Below are 19,170 nucleotides of genomic sequence, written 5' to 3' on the forward strand. Positions count from 1 at the left end.
CCTAAGAAGCAGCGTCAGTATCGATGAAGCTGATTCATTCTCAAGGACCAGTTTCCTGTTTATTCTGTCCTCACAGTTTGGACTGTGACAGAAAATAAAAGTGATGATTGCAAGTGAAAAGATTTTTGGTACATGTCGTCTACTGTCTCAAAAATATCTTGGTACAGTGTTGTTCTTGTAAAACTTTGGAAATTGTCAATATTTGATCTGCTCCTGCGTGACCTCTGAGTGATACTCACCAGAGAGGAAGCATCATCTGAAACTGCCTTGTCGTTGTCGTCTTTGTCTCCCAGCAGCCACTCTGTCAATGCGAGGACACCAGCGGGAACCTGCCCCCAAAGCTCAAAGAGCCGACACAGGAGCCCCATGCCCGTGTCCAGAGCAACAGGAGGACACACTGACACACCCGCCATATCTGAGGACAGACGAGACGACACGTTTATTGAGTCTGAACACGGTTTTACACTCGAGACTCACAGACACAGTAATTCAAAATGAACCCAACCAGAATATGAATGAACAATAAACAAGTTGAAAGATCATAAATCATGGGTGGAACAAGTGGATAATATGCATTGTAAGCTGTTATTATTTGGCCATTTAATCCAATGTTATGCTTTTATTTTTTCAAATCTAACATCAAGTGTCAGGTCAGATGGGTTGACCTTGTTCGGCTATTAGCATTATTAACCTGTTAAAACAGGTTCGGTCTAATTTATGCTCAATGTTAGACACAAATAGAGAAACTGATGTAGTCTTCTGTCCGTGCTTTGTGTTCAGCTTATTTTAGCTCAGCTCCAGGTTTCCTTTTTCATTTGTGGGCTATTAGCGTTCATTACTTGGTGATTATAATGGTTTCTGGTCACAAAAAAATAATAGTGGAGTTAATGCCAAACCATGAGGGAGGAATGTGAGTCTGCGGGTTTGAATTTCTGTCTGTCCAATAACCTTATGTTTTAAAAATCATAGCCATGTAAAGGAATCAGACTACGGGATTTAAAGAATCTGGTGACAGAGGTTACCTTTTTGGAAGAAAAAGCAAATTACTCAGCTGTATACACTGTCCACAGATTTCTCAATGGGCTCCTACAGCAGTGCATATGTGAATGACATAGTCCGTGCCCATGGAGTATCATGTGATGCGGTGGCATGAAAGGAAAAACCATTACTTGTACTGGTGTGTCCCTCTATTCAAAATAATTAAATCCAAAGTCTGACCAAAACTCAAACTGAAATAAATAATTCTAAATAACTCAAGTTTCCACAGCTGAACAGTGCACTATTTGTAAATTTCAAAAGGATTTGCACGCTAAAGGAAAATGTGTGTGCATGCATGTCACTCTGCCACAAGTCCAAAAACAGGGAACAAACGGAGTAGTCTGTAGGATTATCAAATGTGAAATAAAAACACCAGGTCTGATTCATAAATACAGCAGGAGAGATCTGATTACACCTGCACAGAAACATAATCCCCACTTTTCTGCCGTCAACTGATTTCTCTCAAAAACCCTGGGCATGTATCCGTTGGTGCTTGTGACGTAGCGATGTTTGAATGATGCAGAGCTGACGGTGTGTTCCAAACTTGTGAATGTGTGCGCATGTGTGTCTTCTCTGGGCTTGGACGACCTTCTGGGAAACAAAACTATAATTTACATAAGCAGCCACCATCAGGGTGTGTGTGAGCGCATCCAAAATATTCTGCACGTTGCACCAATGTGCACATGCACACACATGAGCAAACGTTTCGCTTCACTTCCTGTTTACGTGTCAATAAATGGATGGATGGACTGTGTCAATGTGATGCTCACATGGAATTCATTTTTTGACTTGTGCGCAAAAATAAAAGCTGTTTTTAGTTGTCATTTGCTGTTGTCATACTGTGACCACGCACACACAAGCACACTCAGTGTTTGTGTTGCAGAAGTGTGAGTAGCAGACACACACTTCAAAGGGGTGCATAACGTTCAACTTCATCACCAGTTGTCCACACAGCAACTATCTGACAGAGGTGTGTGTGAGAGAGCGAGAGAGAGATGTTCTCCCACCTTTACCATCCTCACCACAGCTGACACCCAGATAACACCAGAAACTTCAAAAGGCTTTGAGAGCCACTAGCCAAAACACTACCACCATGGGAAGAGAGGAGGGAGGGAGGGAGGGAGGGAGGGTGGAGGTACTGTATAAAGACCCCATCAGCACACATACAGTGTAAAACACACACACACAAATAGGGTTGGGAACCCAGATTGTTTTTCGTCTTCAGAGAGGAGGCGTAAAATCAGAGCCGAGCCCGACGTCTGAGCGGAGAGGGAAACCTGGTCTGTGAACACTAGAGGCTGTTGATTGTACCGTATTAGAGGAGATTTAAGAGTTTAGGAGCTTGAGTGACAAATTCCTTTCTTCACCAAGAAGCCGCCTCTCTCTGGGACGGCCCTGCCTCTGATGTCAAGCCTTTACAGAATCCTACCTCCCCCTCCTGAATAGGAAATTTTAGCTGCATTCAATTTATCTACTTTTCTAGAGGTTTTACACGTTGCTTAACGCGATTTCCCTCCTCGAGCTGTCGGTGCAAAATGCTCAGTTTCTCAAGGGGATTGTCTTTCACGCTGTTCCTGGTGTTAAGCATATGAGTGTGTGTGTGTGTGTGTGTGTGTGTGTGTGTGTGTGTGTGTGTGTGTGTGTGTGTGTGTGTGTGTGTGTGAATGTGGTCCTATGTTGCATTGAGTGTTAATTTTGAACAACCATGTCTCTGTATGACAATATCACTGCCAGTTGGTGAGTGAATGTGTTTGAGAATGATGGGGTGAGGCTGTGTGTGTGTGTGTGTGTGTGTGTGTGTGTGTGTGTGTGTGTGTGGGTTGTGCAGTTGGCATCCCCTGGCACGCTCTCCATCCACTGGCACTCATTTGAGCTGGGCAGGGCAGGAGCGTGAGGGAAAAACTTAACCCTGTGCCACTTGAGGAAACAGAAAAACAGTTGAACCATTCTGAAGAGTTTTTACTTTTACTGAACTAAGATCTTAAGTTGCCTTGTTCAAGACGGTGGAAACTACATATTTATAAAGTGCTTTATATGTAAATCTGCATCTTGAAGCACAACGAGCCCTTCACCAGGCCCACACTATCACCTTTATTGAGGAAGTGTACATGACGAAATGAAAGCGGCCCAATGTGACACAGCCACCTCTTATGTGGACAGAAAAACCACAAAATAAAGAGTCTGCAGGCAAGTTAGCAGGGTGTTTGATGCTGTAGGCTCAGCAGTGCTTTCAGCTACATGTTAACACCAACATGTGTACCTTTTCAGGAAGTGTGCTTACATTTACATTTGAAGAGGGTTAAACTGCACACAAGAAGAAAATGACCTCATAAAAACAATTCCGATTCCATCCCTCTGTGTATCAGCTCTTCTCGTCTTCAGCTTCGACAAAGAAGGCTACAGGAAGTCTTGGCTGTCAGCTGCCGTCACGCTGCACAATGATTCTCCTGTGTGTTGGATGAGGAGATAGTTTACTGCTCACCTGGATATTGCCTCATATCTGTTACATGTATCTGCATGATGAGACCTTTCAAGGTTTGCTCTCTGTATTATATTACCACCATTGCACATGTATAGCTTTAGGTATTTTCTTATAGCCTCTAATTTTGTATTATTTACATGACTCTTTTCTTATTTGCATCGCATGTTATTTCCTCATTGTTTGGTGATTTATTGGAGGTTATTGTGGGTTTGCCTTTTTAAAGTTGAGAAGTGGCTGCTGCCATCCTGCAATTTCCCTTTGGTTTTAATCAAGTTCTCTCTCTCTCTCTGTCTGTCTGTCTGTCTATACAGAGGGATGTCAGTGGGGGTGTCAGGCTGTCAGGACAGTAACATGAGAGAAATCCCAAGCACTTCCCGCCCCCGCAGTCTTCCCGTTACTGGTGTCATCATGTTCACTGTAGAGGGAGTTAATTCCTCTGCTCAGCCACCCACATCTAAAGGATTTGGGTTTGAAGCTCTCCCCCTATCTCCCGCCCCCCCTCCAACTGACTGTTAAGCAGGGGGTAAGGGGGCACCCGTCCCACCTGGGGCTGTAAACTGCCGACGGACCACCGTATGGGTCTCTCAGCTACACCTGCCCTGTCCCACAGTCACGTCTTTATTCTATACAGCCTGGACAAAGACGGTCTGTCAAATGAGGGGCCCACAGAGATCTGCATGTCCAGGGTTTAATCTGTAATCAGATGAAGAGGGGGGCTGGGTATTGGTGCTTCTAAAATGTATTTTATCCAACTCATACATACAAACTATCCTTGTCTGAATAGTCTGAAGAAAAGCCTCTAGGATACAGAACAACGACAAAGACGAGACTTTCACCCAACAAGAGGGAAAGACCCACAACATAAATCTTCACACAAGCTCAAATCAGTCCTTTCCAACACAGACACACACACAGAGCATAGGTTCGACAAGCTCGACAGTGGAGCCGAGACAAAAGGAAGTCCGGGTGTGAGATAGAGAGAGGTGTGAAATGAAAACAGACACTTTACAGCCCTGACTTCCTCTACAACAACATCAGCGAGAAACAATAAGATGACTATGAGTACTAAACTAAGTGAATGGTGAGCATTACCATAAAACCTGCTCTGAGAATATGTTGGTACATGTGGTCTGAGTCTCCTGTCTGTCTCTGTCATGAAAACACGGCCAGATTCACTGTGAGTGACTAATGAAAGATGATTTACTGATAATAGAATTGTAATACCTTTTCAGATATGGAATAAACAACACTGCTGGTTTAACTGGTTGAGACAGCAGAGGTTGAGAATTCCTGACTTTTAGTCCTCAATATGGGTCAAATTAATTATTTCCCATTGGTCTTTTGTTTTTTTTTATTCACTATGACTTCTGTGCAAAACAGGTTATTCAACAGAAGAAAGAAGCACAAAGGCCAGGGCCTTTGTTGGAGCAGTTATTAAATCTTTACAAAAAAGTAAACTCACATTTTAATGCTGTGTTTATGTATTTTGTTGAATATTCATTAAACATCCACATAGCTGGCATGAATGACATGTTAAAGCACAAGGAAGCAGCTGTTTGTGTCTTTTTTGTCCCCAACATGTTTATAAAGATAGACGACATGTCTCCAAGTCCGACCACTTTCCCGATATTAAGTCAAAATATCCCAGGATGCAGACGCTGACAACTTGTGCAGTAGTGATCAGGGGAATGAGCAGCGGTATCGATGCTGTTGGTGATAATTTTTCTGTCTGTGAATCTTTTGATTGTGAAAGCTGCTGTTACATAAATACTACCACTTCTGAGCTGAAGCTACAATGAGATCTGGGTCTGACTGCGTTTGTTTCGCAGTAACACAGGATGAACGATTCTGGACTGAGAAATGGCTTCACAGAGACAATATGCACTCCTGTTATCTTCAAATCAAGTCACAGTCAAGTATCACAACCTGCTGCTTTACACTGTAAACACACTTCTTCAACACAGCCTGCACAGCCTGCAGCCACCAGTCATTACTGAGACATGTGATTTTGTTTCACACCAAATCATTAAAATCTCATTCCCCCACGCTGCCGTTTGAGTGAAACCTGCAAAAAACATCACTTGTGTTTGTGCGTTTTCACTGGACGGTGAAATAACAGCTCATTTCTTCCAACAGGAAAGTTGAGAGCCGAAAATCAACTCTCCAGCAGCACCAAGAACGTTCAGTTGTACATCCATGTAAATGAGTGATATAAAATAGGTCGTGGTGTGTTTAGTGAGTGTCTTTCAGCTTCGTCAGGTCATAGCCTTCCATTCATCGCAGCAGGTGAAAGAAGGACACAGGATTTGTTTGCTTTACAGTGAGCCAAGGAAGTTACTCCAGGCGAGCCAGCTGATAACGGTTCAATGAGGACGCCCTGGAAAATATGGGCACGTCAGCATAATGTGTGAGTTCAGAGAGCTGAAGGCTACTTCTGAGTATAAACAGACAGAAGGACATGAGATCGTATTTATTTGTATTGTTTGCATCATTTAAATCTTTTTAACAATTTGCGAAATAAACTTATTTGCTTTCTGGTCGAGAGTTAGATGAGAAAACTGATTCCACTTTTGCTGGCAGCTTGTTAGCTTAGCACAAAGACTGGAAACAAGAGGAAACAGGTAGCCTGGCTCTGTCAGAACACAACATAATTCAGTGACAAGCAACTCAAATATAAATATAATAAACACCTAAGATGTAAATCATTTAATCTGGAAAGAAAAAAGGAAAGTTTTCAACACAGGGTGCGCTCACACATATGCAAGTGTTATCTAAGTTTGATCACTTATTGAATTTTTTGTAATTATAAACAATAGTTTTCTGTTCACAGTTTTGGTTTTGTTACCCCGTTTACACTCTTTATGCTAAGCTACGCTAACCAAATGGCCGGCTACAGCTTCATATTCCGCACAGAGATGTGCGTGGTATATATCTAACTTTCTAAATACCAGACATTATATATCCGAATGAGTACGTCTCTTTTTTGTTGATCATGGTGAATATTTGAGCGTTAATGTGATGATGGCTTGGAGTAAAGAAGCGGGGGCTGATATTTCAGTATAGACACAAGTGAGGGGGGGGGGGCTGTTGTGTGTGAATTCCTGTTCCATTAATAGCAGCTATCAGTTAATCCTGTTTTACACTATAAACAAACTTCAATATTCAATAGTCAATTAGAAATAATGTAATCATTTTGTTGTTATTGTCAGAGGCATGTCGGGCCTCCATACTCCATATAATCAATGATTACACATATATATATATATATATATAAAATCAAGTTAATTTTTAAAGTCCTAAACACTTTACTTCACCTGAAAGGTATATATCAAATCTTTTCTAAACGTCAGGTCTGTAGAATGTAGTAGAACGTCTCTTTAGTGTCATGTTTGTAAAATTTTGCTTATTTGTTTAATAAAGTTCCTTCTGTTTTTAATGACAGTGGGGGATAACAGTGCAGTTCAACGTCCTTTGACTTTTGTCTCCCCTAACCACATTTCTAATCACTGCCTTCTTATCACATGTCGTCCGATCCAAATCCCTCTGTGCTCTATATATAAAGTGATCCCTCTGTTCCTGCCCCGACTCTGTCACGGTGCTGGAGGTCCAGTGAGGGTGAGCGGAGTTTGATTTCAGACCCAATTACTCTGGAGGTATTTGAGAGGGGGGGCGTTGGTGGTGGTGGTGATGCTGGTGGGGGGTTGGAGGGGGAGTGCGGGGGTGTTGGAGGGCAGGATGGGGTTAAATTAGATTTGCTCTTCCTGTCCAGGACAATGGCTCCACTGTGGTTCACGGCTCTGGGAAGAAGAGACTTCACTGACCTGATGTGAATGTGCTCAGAATTCTCTCCCACATTGATTAAACAGGTTTATTTGAATTAAACCTCATCGAAATTATAAGTACAAAACTGTAAGAGTAAAAGGAAATTCATCTATTTGAAGTGAAACAGAGTTTTTCAAAGCAGTTTATTAAAGGAAAGGTGAGTCTATCTCTAATTCATCAATGAAATAAAACATTTTATCAGATTTATTTTTACCAGGGACACACACTAAAACCTCTGTAGGAGAAAAACTAATATACTGAAGGGCTCAAACTGATTTTAGAGCTTTTGTCAACTGTTTTTGAAGGAGTAATTTCACATTTTAGGAAGATTTATCCTCCCTCTTGCTGTGAGCCAGATAAGACATCAAACAATTCTTTTAATGGTGAAGGGTTCATGAACCACACCATCAATATGTCTCTGTACTGTCCAGCATGTCTATTATCACATAATTAACACAACAATGAGTTTAAAGATTTACATTTCTATATATTTATTTTCTTTCTAAAAGAGGAGGGTTGTTTTGCATGACTGTTTGTGTCTGTGAGTGTTTTGCAGAAGCCGTCTCTGTTCTCACATCTCTGGCTGTCCTCCATATCAAAGGGCCAGGAGTCGTCGCCTCCATCTGAAGCGGCTAACACCTCCGATACTTGACTCTGCAACGGCAGGTCATAAAACACACACACACACACACACACACACACACACACACACACACACACACACACACACACACACACACAGCAGACTCGCTGACTAGCCTTTAGACAGTGACCTGCATACATACATAGACACACACACACACACAGTTGATTTTCCACTGGCACAGCATCCCACTATAACTATGGTGTTTAACAACATGCTGCATTGCTCCATTTCGGTTTCCCTGACACTCCAGAAGGTAATAATGACCAGAGATATTATACATGTGAACAAGAGAGACACACACCGGGTTGCTGCAATGGTGAGCAAAAACTTAACCACTGTAACAGCCGAGCTTTTGAAAACACGTCTGAAATTTGAAAGTAAGTTCAGCTGAGCTAAAAAAACGAAATAACAATACCCTGTTTCTACCAAAGGTTATAAAATACACCCAACAACAAGTTGATCTCTATGTCACACTCAAAAGGGAAGAAGTCCAAAAAAGGAAGAGGAAGGATAGGTTTGAATAATCTCTCGTCTGTGTCCTCTTATTGTCAATAGAACTTTTTCAGTGACGTCATTATGTCACTGGAGGAAAAGCAAATGTTTTACTTGTTAAAAAACAACCAAACAATTGATGGCTGAATTCCATTTAGCTTCAGTTCCAGGGCCTTGTTATTGTGCCGCTACACTGAACACTTTGTGGGACTGCTGAGAAAAAGCAAGAATGTTTGATTAAAAACAATGAAATTTCCCGGTGGATTCAGAGAGTCCTTGTGGAATCACAGTAATCAGCTGATTGACTCATTGCAAGCCCCACCCCCAAAGGGTCCTCTACTTTCATTAAGTACTATACCCAGAGCAGGAACTATCTGGGAGGTGAAAATATTTCCCCAGAACTTCATTTAAACTCTGGTCCCTGTGGTGGAAGCACAAGGAAATTCCAGGGCCAGTTTGGAGCCTGTGTTGAATTAAAAAACTGTTTTCTGTGGCCCAATAAACTGGTTCCACTCTGGCAGCAACAACGGCTTACATCAGGGGCTGGGGCCGAGATTATCATGACTCACGAGACAAATAAGACCAAGCAGAACATTGTGAACATTAAAAAAACAGTTAGTGTCATGTGTAGTCTGCAGAAAAGATTGAATCGTTTTTTGGGATAAAACTGAAAAGAGATGCTGCAGTCGGATGAGGCTGTGTTCGAAGTTGCTGGAAAATCAGAAAGGTGGTGCTGCTTCTGGCCCACTGAAAAGAAAACTGGTTTTCTTAGAAGGTTCGCAGGTTGAACCAAACCAGTCCTAGCAGCAGCTTCACCTTGGTGGAAAAGGACTAAGATTTCCTGCAGAGTTTCTAAGTTCCTAGGAAAAGTTACTGCAGTGGAACGCAGCTCTAGAATTGTTCTCCTGGTGACAGCAGTAACTGTATTCTTAAAGACATTATGACTTCATTAAACTTTTCCACAGCTCAACAAGAACCAAAAAGTGTTTTTAATTTTACAACATCACTTGAGTTTAAGTTTTAAAAGTAGAAAGATTTTTCCAGTGAAGGACTTTTTCTTTTACAGTCAGTTGGATGTGAGTTCTTTTGGGTTTTTCTGTTGTTTTTCATTTAGATGAGGAACTCAACTTTTATGGCCAACTCATTCATTTCATTCAAGACAAGACAATTTTACCCTGTGTTGTGCGCACATTCCTGCAGTGTGTACGGCACGTGTTGAAATACAACTAGGAATTCTGTGCAATTTTCATGGTCAGTTTGGAAGTTGGAGTAGGTTTTTGAGCGGCTTGGCCGCAGAGTGAACGGTCACACAAAAGAATAGGGAAAAACACTCACACTCATTACCCAGAGTGCATCCAGGAGGAAATGTAGGCGGGTTTACGGTAAGTAACACACACACACAACGCCTCCTACACACAGAGAAACACTGTAATCTCCAAATGAACAGTGGATATGGACAAAAGAGGATAGCCCACTCCATTTTACTTACACACACTTACACACACTCACACACACTCACACACACTCACTCCCACATAGGACCTTGCATTGACTCATTTCTTAGACATGCTCAAACCTTAACCATAACATTTACTTGCCTTATTCCAACCTTAACACGTCCTCACATTTAAATTTTAAGATGACATTCTGAGGACCTGCCATTGCCAGTCCCCCCCCACACACACACCCAGTGTGTAATTATGTCTATTGTGTTCTCTTCCTGTTGTAGAGAAAACTTCTCTATCTTAGTCATGTTGCCGAGCTCTTATCAGATTTTAATCTGACAGCTTATCTGAGGCTGTCTGCCCTCATGTACATAAATACACACACATGCAGGCAGTCACACTGGTAATACTATGACCATGAACATGAACACGCACAACCATATAAAAAAAAAAACGAGGCCATTTCAGGCTTTAGCTGAAACAAGTTGGAGTTGAGTCTTCCCCCATGACTCTGCCCTCCAATCCATAAACAGCGTCTCTATGTGGGACTGCAGAGACTTTAGAGGAGATGTTTTTCTATCTTGTGTTATGTTATGAGATACTATCAGTTCCAACAGACACAATAAGGGTGGTGCAGGGAGGAAAACTAGCAAAATACAGGAAGTGAGTGTGGTGACGACAGGAAGTAGCTGTTTGTGGGGGGGCACGTGAGAGGTGGCAGCTGTCTGTCCCCTGAGAAGGATGGAGAGAACTGTGAGGGTCCTGTTAATGGTGTGTGTGTGTGTGTGTGTGTGTGGGGGTGTGTGTGTGTGTGTGTGTGTGTGTGTGTGTCTGTACCTTTACTGAGCAGAGATGCTGGTACATTAGCTATGAAATCAGAGGCTGAATCTCGGACTTCCTGGTCTTCATCTTGCAGCAACGTGAACAGACTCCTCCACAGAGAAACTGTAGGGAACAGACCTGAAATACACAAACGCACAGTTTTCAGTCAAAAAGTATTTTCGGAAAATGACTGTTCACTTATATTTTGCAACAGAGGTTGGACTTGTTAACATCAGAGCATCTACCTTAACTGCACCAGAGGACATTGCGATGTGTTACGTTGTGTTTTGTCGCATTTGAGACTCACCCAGTGGCAGATGAGGGTTAGTCAGCAGAGCTTCTGTGCAGTTGACCAACACCTTGGCAGCCATCAGCTTCACCTCCACCGGCTGCTCTTCGCTGCAGCATGAGCACACGAGCGCCCCCCACTGAGCAAAACAAGACATTGCACTTGCAACCTAGAAATCAACATCACAACAGACATTGTTTATAGATTCATCACAATAACATAACCCTATTGAATTTAAATGTATTGATCTAGGTTCCACTAATCACTGCTAGGTCATTTTACAATTTCATTATTTTTACTACACCATATCGGTTTGACAGACATTCACGGGTGCAAACCTCTGTCATGGCAACAACATTGATAGAATCACTTCCTGTTTGGCAAACTTCGAAGTTACAGCACTACATTCCTTGCTGCTGAGCTTCACTGAACAATGGTCTTTAGAGGCTAAAAAAAGTGATATAGCCCCAGAACAATAAAAACATTGGGGAAGCAGGTCCCAAAAAATCCCAGAAACATTATCAGAAACATGGGCATGTCTCTTTCCTTTTTGAGCAAAATTTAAAAAAGCACAAATTCTCTGTCAAAGAATCCAATTTCTGATGAAATCTTGCAGAATTTTCTTCACCCCGATAGTATTCTTTAAAGTAGTTTTTTTATAGTTTTGAGGAAGACTCACTGACCTTTCTCACAACTACTTTTGACGTATCGTGGTAGAAGCACAGGTGGAGCTAAAAACACTGATAAAGGCTGTTTCAGTAATTATTGCAATTCAATGTAATTAGTTGGGCTATTAGTGGATTTGTGGTTTTACGATTGAAAGGTAAAACGTGTGTTGTGATAAAAGCTTATGTTCCCTCCTCATTTGCTTCCAGTTTCATCTTTATTCACTGTGTAATGACTCTTCAGCCCTGTAGTGAGGGCAGCGAGCGGAATGCTAAGCTACTAACCACAACCAAAATGGAGCGACGTTGGGCTGTTGGCTGCGTGTAACAACTGACACATCATTCTTGTGCATTTCAAGTCAGTTTAAACTCTATAGGAATATCAACAGATCCCTGTGGGTGGTCAGAAATGATTAAAGCAAACATGTTAATCATTCTTTACCTTTGGGTCAGAGTTCACCAGTTGAGACATCAGGGTCAGGGCAGCACAGTGGAGCTCCACACTGAAACACAAAATCAAACATGTTCATTGTCTAAATATTCAACTTGAGCAGCTTATTTCCGCTGCCCTTCACAGATGAGAGGAAGTTTTCTTAACTGAAATAAGAGTCCACAGGGTGCGGAGTTATTTTTTCTAATTATTTTGTATAATTATGAACATTGCCAATGTACTGGATCTTGAAGGTTCTTAGCTTCACTCTTCAATCCATTACATTGGCGATTATGATGTCATTTTTGGTTTATGATTTATCCGGAGGGTCTCTATGTGACAACACAAATATATGAGTCAGTTGCTCTGAGTCATGTGAGAATACAGCAAGAAAACGTTCAGAGGATTCATCGCAAGTGAGTGGGCGTATCGATGATGTTTCTAACACCCACAGACTTAGAACTAAAAAGAACTTCAAGTAAACAAACATCGGCATGAAAAAGAACTGCCATTAACGTCGATACGGACGAATGCATCAACTTGGAAAGAGTTTATAGTGATAAGGGCCAACACCAGTGTTGATGTGCTGTAAACACAGGACTAGTATTGCATACAATGGTTCTGGAAGTTATTCACCGCATAATCTGCTTTGTCACATTATCAACCTGCCTCGTCTGCAACCTGAACCATTTTCTAGAAGACTAACTGTCTAACCTGCTGGTTGTGAGTCGACCAGCGCATCACTACTGTTAATGTTGGATGTTACTGTCTGTGTGAAGACCTGCTGATGACAATGCATAATGTGTGTGTTAAAAGCAAAGACTATATAAAGATGGACAATATGAAGGCTCCCCAAAGTTACGCTAAAGTCTCTTGATCGCCCCCTGGTGTCTGGCTGCCGGATAGATCAAAACTAAAAACTAATGAACTAAAAAGTACACATCAGATACACTTTCTCAAAGATGGTTTCTGCTTTTTAGGAAGTTCATATCACACTGGTGCATGTTACATTTTTCCTTTTCTCCAGTCAGTCTGGATGTAATAATTTATTTGAAGCTATAAAAACAAAGTGAAACATCCTGGTTAACAGCTGAGACTGACACGCGATTGGTCAAACATGTATCTGTGGAATCTTGATACCACAGCTCCATCCTCAATCGCCGCTGTGTTGCTCCTGGCTCCAGATGCACAAAATAGTAGAATTCATATCCGGGATATTTTTGAATCATTTCTGAATTGTGATAGAAGCTGGAGATGTGTTACAGACTATAATTAAAAGATGTATAAAACAATCCCTTTTAGTGATCATTTACAAGGTGCCCACACATGAGCAATCAGGGTAAACATGACAGACTAACAGTTACCCAGTGGTTCAGCTAACATTAACTGTGTTGGGATCAGGTCGGGACATTAACCAGGATACCTATCAGGTCTGGGTCGGGCTCTGGGTCGGGCCCCATTGAAATTTCTGACAGAAACATGCAGCCGTACCCCGGCAAACATAACACTCCAGTGTGGTCAACTACACAAATATCACTCAACTGTATTGACTTACAATCCACAAAAGAAGTGTGCTGGTACTCACCACTGCATTATGGATCACAATAGCACCAGTGCGATTCAATCACATGGCAGACAAGGGCAGCCAGCAACCCAATCTCATCCCTCCCTGGCTCTAATCATAACCCTGGGACCACTCCAAAGGGAAAGTGGATCCCTGGGTCCAGAGATTGTGGCCAGGAAAAGGCTTTACAGGGCTAAAAGCCTTTGTAATCCAATCCTCATTCAAGTCTGTATTCTCTTGTCGGGGTGAGAATAGTACAGCATTGGCTTGTCAAGGAAGGTGTGTGTGTCTGTCAAAGGGTTTACAGTAGGAGCACGCACACACAAACACTGAACGTTAAGTGCCAAATTGGTTTGTGGTAGCGGCCTGTGACTCAGGAACTTGTAAAATCTCACTGGAGTAATAGTGGGAGCCTGGCATTTGACAATGATGTAGGAATAATGGTTGATGATTCAGAGCAGAAGGATCAGCTTCCATCCACAATTTAATTTCTCTGTTTATCTTCTTTTAAAAACTACCAGTCCCTCGGGCTGGATATGTAAATGCTACAACAGTGCATGCATGACTCCAGGTACTCAGGTGTGAACCTGTGTGTCGCTCCTCCATGCACTGTGGCTCTGAATGGATGCCTGACAGTTCGCCTGACACAACAGTGTGAGGGCTCATTCCCAACCACAGGGAGCCAGAAGAAAAACCGGGCGAGGAGGAGAACATGGTTGCATCTTGTGCTGTAGTACATTAATGTCAAATAAATAACTTAACAACATACAGCTCCATCTGTGTGTTATCTGTCAGTCAATCCCACCTGTTGCTGCGGTCCTCCTACTCCTCCTCTCCTACATCTCACTCTTCATGGACAACACATAACCTTTTCTGTTCGTCTCTTGCTGCCACAGTAACACTTAAAACTTCAAAATATTCAAAATTTACTGGACCATGAAGACTATCTGGATAACAAATCATGCTGGTTGGACTGATGGACTGTTCAGCTTTCCCATGTGTGTTTTCTCTGTCAGTATCTTGTGGCACACTGTCTTTGCATCTCCTTGGGAAAAGATTCTTTGAGTCCTCGAAAATATTTTTTAATTTTCATCTGGATTGAGAAAACTAACACCCAGGGTCAGAGTTAATGAAATAAGATTCAGGTAACCGCCTTGCATGGGCAATGTAGTGCCATTTAGTTTTAGCCAAGTTAGTGGTGTGGCAGTGTCAGCGTTGCTTGATCCACCAGACTAGAAATCTGACCCCACATCCCAACCCCCACTTGACATGTACGGACTTTGTGGATCTCTTTATTTTTTATTCAGCCATCATCAGGTCAAAGGTCCCATTAAATATATATATATTTTTTTTTTATCATTTTGAATCCTGTGTTTCTGCATCAATTGTTCATTTACCTGTTTATTTAGCTAATACACGTGAAAAACAAGATCATAATATTCTTTAATTTAATCTGTTTTGTCTTTCCCTGTAAAACGGTTTCAACTGTCTGATGACTCATTATGCACTCAGGAGAAGTGACACATTATTCATCAAATGATAATGTTAAGCCAAATTTGTACTCCCTCGCAGTGACTTTAAATTCTGTGAGTCTCATTCATCGGTTAAATCCGCAGGCGTAGGCAAAGGTGGACGCGAGAAGTCTTCAGGGACAGAGCAGGCTGTTGTCATGACTTTCTATGTTGAGCAGATCAACTCTGCAGTGAGGGAGTGATGCATATTCAGCTGGCTAATGTAAAGACTTAAAGGAAGCAAAATGCAGCCTTTTAAGAAAAGTTGATGAGACTGTAAAAGACTTTTTAACTCATAACCCATTTTGATGTGATTTGATACAAAAAATCTCAAAGCAGACGTGGAATAACACAGGAACTGTCTTATCTCTCGATCCAGAGGAAACATTATAATATTATACCAAAATAACTCTGGATATTTGAACATGAGGGGTCTAAGTGTGTGTTGTCTGACCTGTGAATAGAGTTTTGAGCCAGAGTGAGGAGGTGCAGAAGAACCTCCTCCTGGGACAAAATCTGAGCACCATCCCGCCACAGGATTTCACCACTGGAGCTCAACACACACAGCACCTGAAGGACCTGAGAGGAGGACAGAGAGGCAGAGAGAAAGAGAGTGTGAAAGGAGTGACAGATACTAAATAAGTTACTGATTTAGCTGCACACGCAGACACACACTCAGAGCTACTAGTGGGGGAAGTTCTTCAGCGCCATCCATCAACACAGCTTTGGTGTCCTCTCTGCAGCAGGCTGGCAAGTTGCCCCCAAGGGTATTTTTACCACACCGGTCAGATCCTCCCTACGCACACCCTAACCACGGGTACACAGCTGCCTCACTCTCGCTCTCTCTCTCTCTCACACACACACACACACGATTATATGCATGTACTCAGACAACAACATTCAGGCACAGAAACAAGTGTATGACTGAGGGCATATTCAAGCCTCAAATTCTCTCCTGCTGCCCATCAGCTGGTAACACAGTCCTCGTCTTCTCAAGGCGTCTTCCCGCTCAACCCCCTAAACTTGACTTTCTTTGTCCGTCACCCATCGCTGCGTCCCCCTCCTCTCCATCCTTCCCATACTGTTTTCTTTGCCCGGTCACTCCTCCAGAGAGGGAGGCAGCTGACCGAGTCCAAGGAGGAAAAGACTTGTTTTCCACCGCGTGAGACCCCTGTTAAAAACACACATCAAGCCGAGAACACATGTTGACATTCCTCCTGCATATCTCAATGATTATTATTTCTTTCTCGCTTCCAACCTGTTATTAGAGCTGTAAAATAAAGCTTTACAGGATCTGCGTGGGCGGACAACAGCGTGAGCGGGTGTATTTGGTGTCTGTGTGTAAACATTTGTGTGTATGTGACTATATATTTGTGCAAGTGAGCATAAGACAAGGAGGCCAAGTAGGGCATCTAGCTAATGTATTTCTTATTCTGATGGTTCTGTCAATCCATAAACAATCATCATTAAGTTTAAGAAACAAGAAGCGAACGGCAGTAAAGCACATTTATGATAGAATTACACAGGAGTTGCTCTTCTACTATGTAGAGAATTTCAAAGCCGCACTCATCATTTTAGCAATGGATTATAAAACTTTATGGATTGTACAAAGGGCTGCTTATGGTGACAAAGAGAGTTATCGACAAACTGTGAAGGGCTATGAAATATCTTAAAGCTCTTTGTTTTGGTTTTGGGGCCCACAAACTCTCCACAGCAGTGTGCAAGACCTGCAGTAAATCTGTCAGATGGCCAGAAATGAATCTACTGCTCTGGATGTGTAAAGAGACCACTGTTTGCCAAAACATAATAACTTAATAATTCGACACCATGTAAATGTTGTGCTTTCAGTTTGTTCCGCTGTCCCCAAGTGGCCTATACAATCCATTAATGCAGACACACAGCGCTGCACTTTTCATTTTTCATACTGTTGGACACCAGTCATTTGGAAATGTTTGCAACAAGCAGTGTCCAATATCTGCAGCAGCCCATTGCAATTTTCTGGGCGGCTGTGGTGGACATAGTTTTTGTATCAGACAATCAATACTTCATCCCTGTAAATCTAAAAAAAAGTTTTATCTACAAACCATGTTGCACTACTGAGGGTGTTAGACATCCCTGCCAAGGTTTTTCACTGTTTATCTGTCCATCTGTCTGCCAGGTATTCAGCTCACTCCGATGCAGCTGATTCTGACTGTCTCTGCTGCTCGTGACTTTTAAAACTTGCTTTAATGAGCTCCGGTCTCGCAACGCACTCGCTTGCCCACGTACTCAAATATACAAAGTCACAGAAAAACATGCCAACTCAGGCGTAGACACGTACAAACTTTCATAGCTGTAACATGCAAATAAACACTGGCCGCCCAACATGCATGAACAGACACATAAACAAAAAGCTACGAAGGCTCTACCCAGCTTGCACTGCAGTCTAACACGAAATCTTTCTGTCTATTTGAGCAGACTGCCTCAAGGTGCTTTTCACTGGTATTTGCTGGTATCTTGGCTCAAAGCAGACCCCCAAACAATGGAAGGGGTTTTGACCAAAAACCAAGGCTGCTAGAAGAAATTTCACGACATGACTTTTAATTGACACGCTGGAGGTACCCCACCTTTACCAGCTGGGATAAGCGTCAGCTCCCCCTACAACCCTCAAAAGGTAATCATTATGGATGGAAGGACTAAAAATAGTCTAATGAGTGCAGGGCCGGGTCTAGACAGGCATGTATGAGGGGGCAGCCACAAATCTTGAGGGGGCATTGTGCGAAACATGACATGAGAAACAACTTGATATATTTATATTTGAGGGGGCAAGCAAGACATTAAGACATTAAGAAGTGGAGCGGAGGAGAGAAGCATGAGATAATAAAAAATATATGAAATTTAATATATTTTGGGGGATTTAGTTTGAGGGGGCACAACATTTATTTGAGGGGGCCAGGCCCCCTCTTGCCCCTGCCTAGACCCGGCCCTGAATGAGTGTGTTAAGAGCATAGACCTCATGGACGACATGATGGCTACACAAAAGTGAAGCTAAAGTTTCTCAATAACCACCTGGTGGCTGGCTGCAGTAGGTCATTAACCCCACCTCCTCCATATTAATGTTTGGGACATGGAGCCAACTGAAAGTAAATGCTTTTTCTCAAAGATGGTTCCTGTCATTTTAGGTAGGTTAGGTACTGATGTAAGTTGTTATTGTTCCAGTAAGTTTGGTTTTAGTCATTTATTTGAAGCAACAAAAACAGGCTTGACTTGATTACCAGCTGAGAGTGATTCACGATTGGTCGAGTGCGTGTATCGACCGGACGTCACGACCGTAGCTCCTTCCCCTGATCACTACTGTGCAGACTCTGGATGCAAATTGTTATTGGCGCTAGTTGGCGGTGTTCGTATCAGGGAATTCTTTTCATTTCTGGATGGTAGTAGCATAGTTAGAAAGAGAGTAAAATACACAAACTCAAAATGTTGAAGAAACAGGAAGAAAAAAAAAACACTACATGCTGCAAATCAGCATTTTTATATTTATATTATGTACATTTTTCTGACTTTGCCAACATTTACTGTCTTCGGCGCTTAAGTGCAAGTGTACATGCTACCAGTTAGTCTGAAATACATCAACCTGAAATTCACTAACATGATGCACATTCATCCAATCAGTTTTTCAGAGTCTAGTTCAGCATTAAGGGTTTCCCACCATTAATCATGGTCTACTGCATTACACCAGTCCAGCTGTTGGTGGTAATGTCTCAATAAACCATGTTTATGGCCAACAATAAGCAAAAAGAAATCAGGTCACCCTTGAGCCTTTGCTCTTCTAGAATTGAGGAGAGGCGTTTCTCTCAGCGACGCACACTTTCAAACATACTGTTTTATATTAATGATTAAATGATTAAAATACACTGTTTTAGTGGGGTTATGTTTGAACAACCACTCAATACTAGAATAATGCTGTTTCTTTATTTTCTACATG

General features: G+C 42.1%; 1 protein-coding gene across 4 annotated transcripts in view; it reads right to left on the minus strand.

Annotated features, from left to right (window-relative positions):
• Window positions 1-19,170, minus strand: part of thada (THADA armadillo repeat containing) — a 96,414-nt gene that overhangs the window by 2,040 nt on the left and 75,204 nt on the right. For 3 of the 4 annotated variants that reach the window (XM_020091983.2, XM_020091962.2, XM_020091973.2), the window contains exons 33-37: window positions 15,661-15,785; window positions 12,144-12,204; window positions 11,055-11,205; window positions 10,763-10,885; window positions 240-415 (exon numbers count right to left, since the gene is read on the minus strand). In XM_020091983.2, coding sequence (XP_019947542.2) covers window positions 240-415; window positions 10,763-10,885; window positions 11,055-11,205; window positions 12,144-12,204; window positions 15,661-15,785 — 636 coding nt within the window. Of the gene's footprint in view, window positions 1-239; window positions 416-10,762; window positions 10,886-11,054; window positions 11,206-12,143; window positions 12,205-15,660; window positions 15,786-16,104; window positions 16,378-19,170 lie in introns of those variants that run through there. The other variant, XM_069538368.1, reaches the window with a different exon arrangement.

This window comes from Paralichthys olivaceus, chromosome 14 (assembly GCF_024713975.1).
Source record: "Paralichthys olivaceus isolate ysfri-2021 chromosome 14, ASM2471397v2, whole genome shotgun sequence".
Classification (NCBI taxonomy): Eukaryota; Metazoa; Chordata; class Actinopteri; order Pleuronectiformes; family Paralichthyidae; genus Paralichthys; species Paralichthys olivaceus.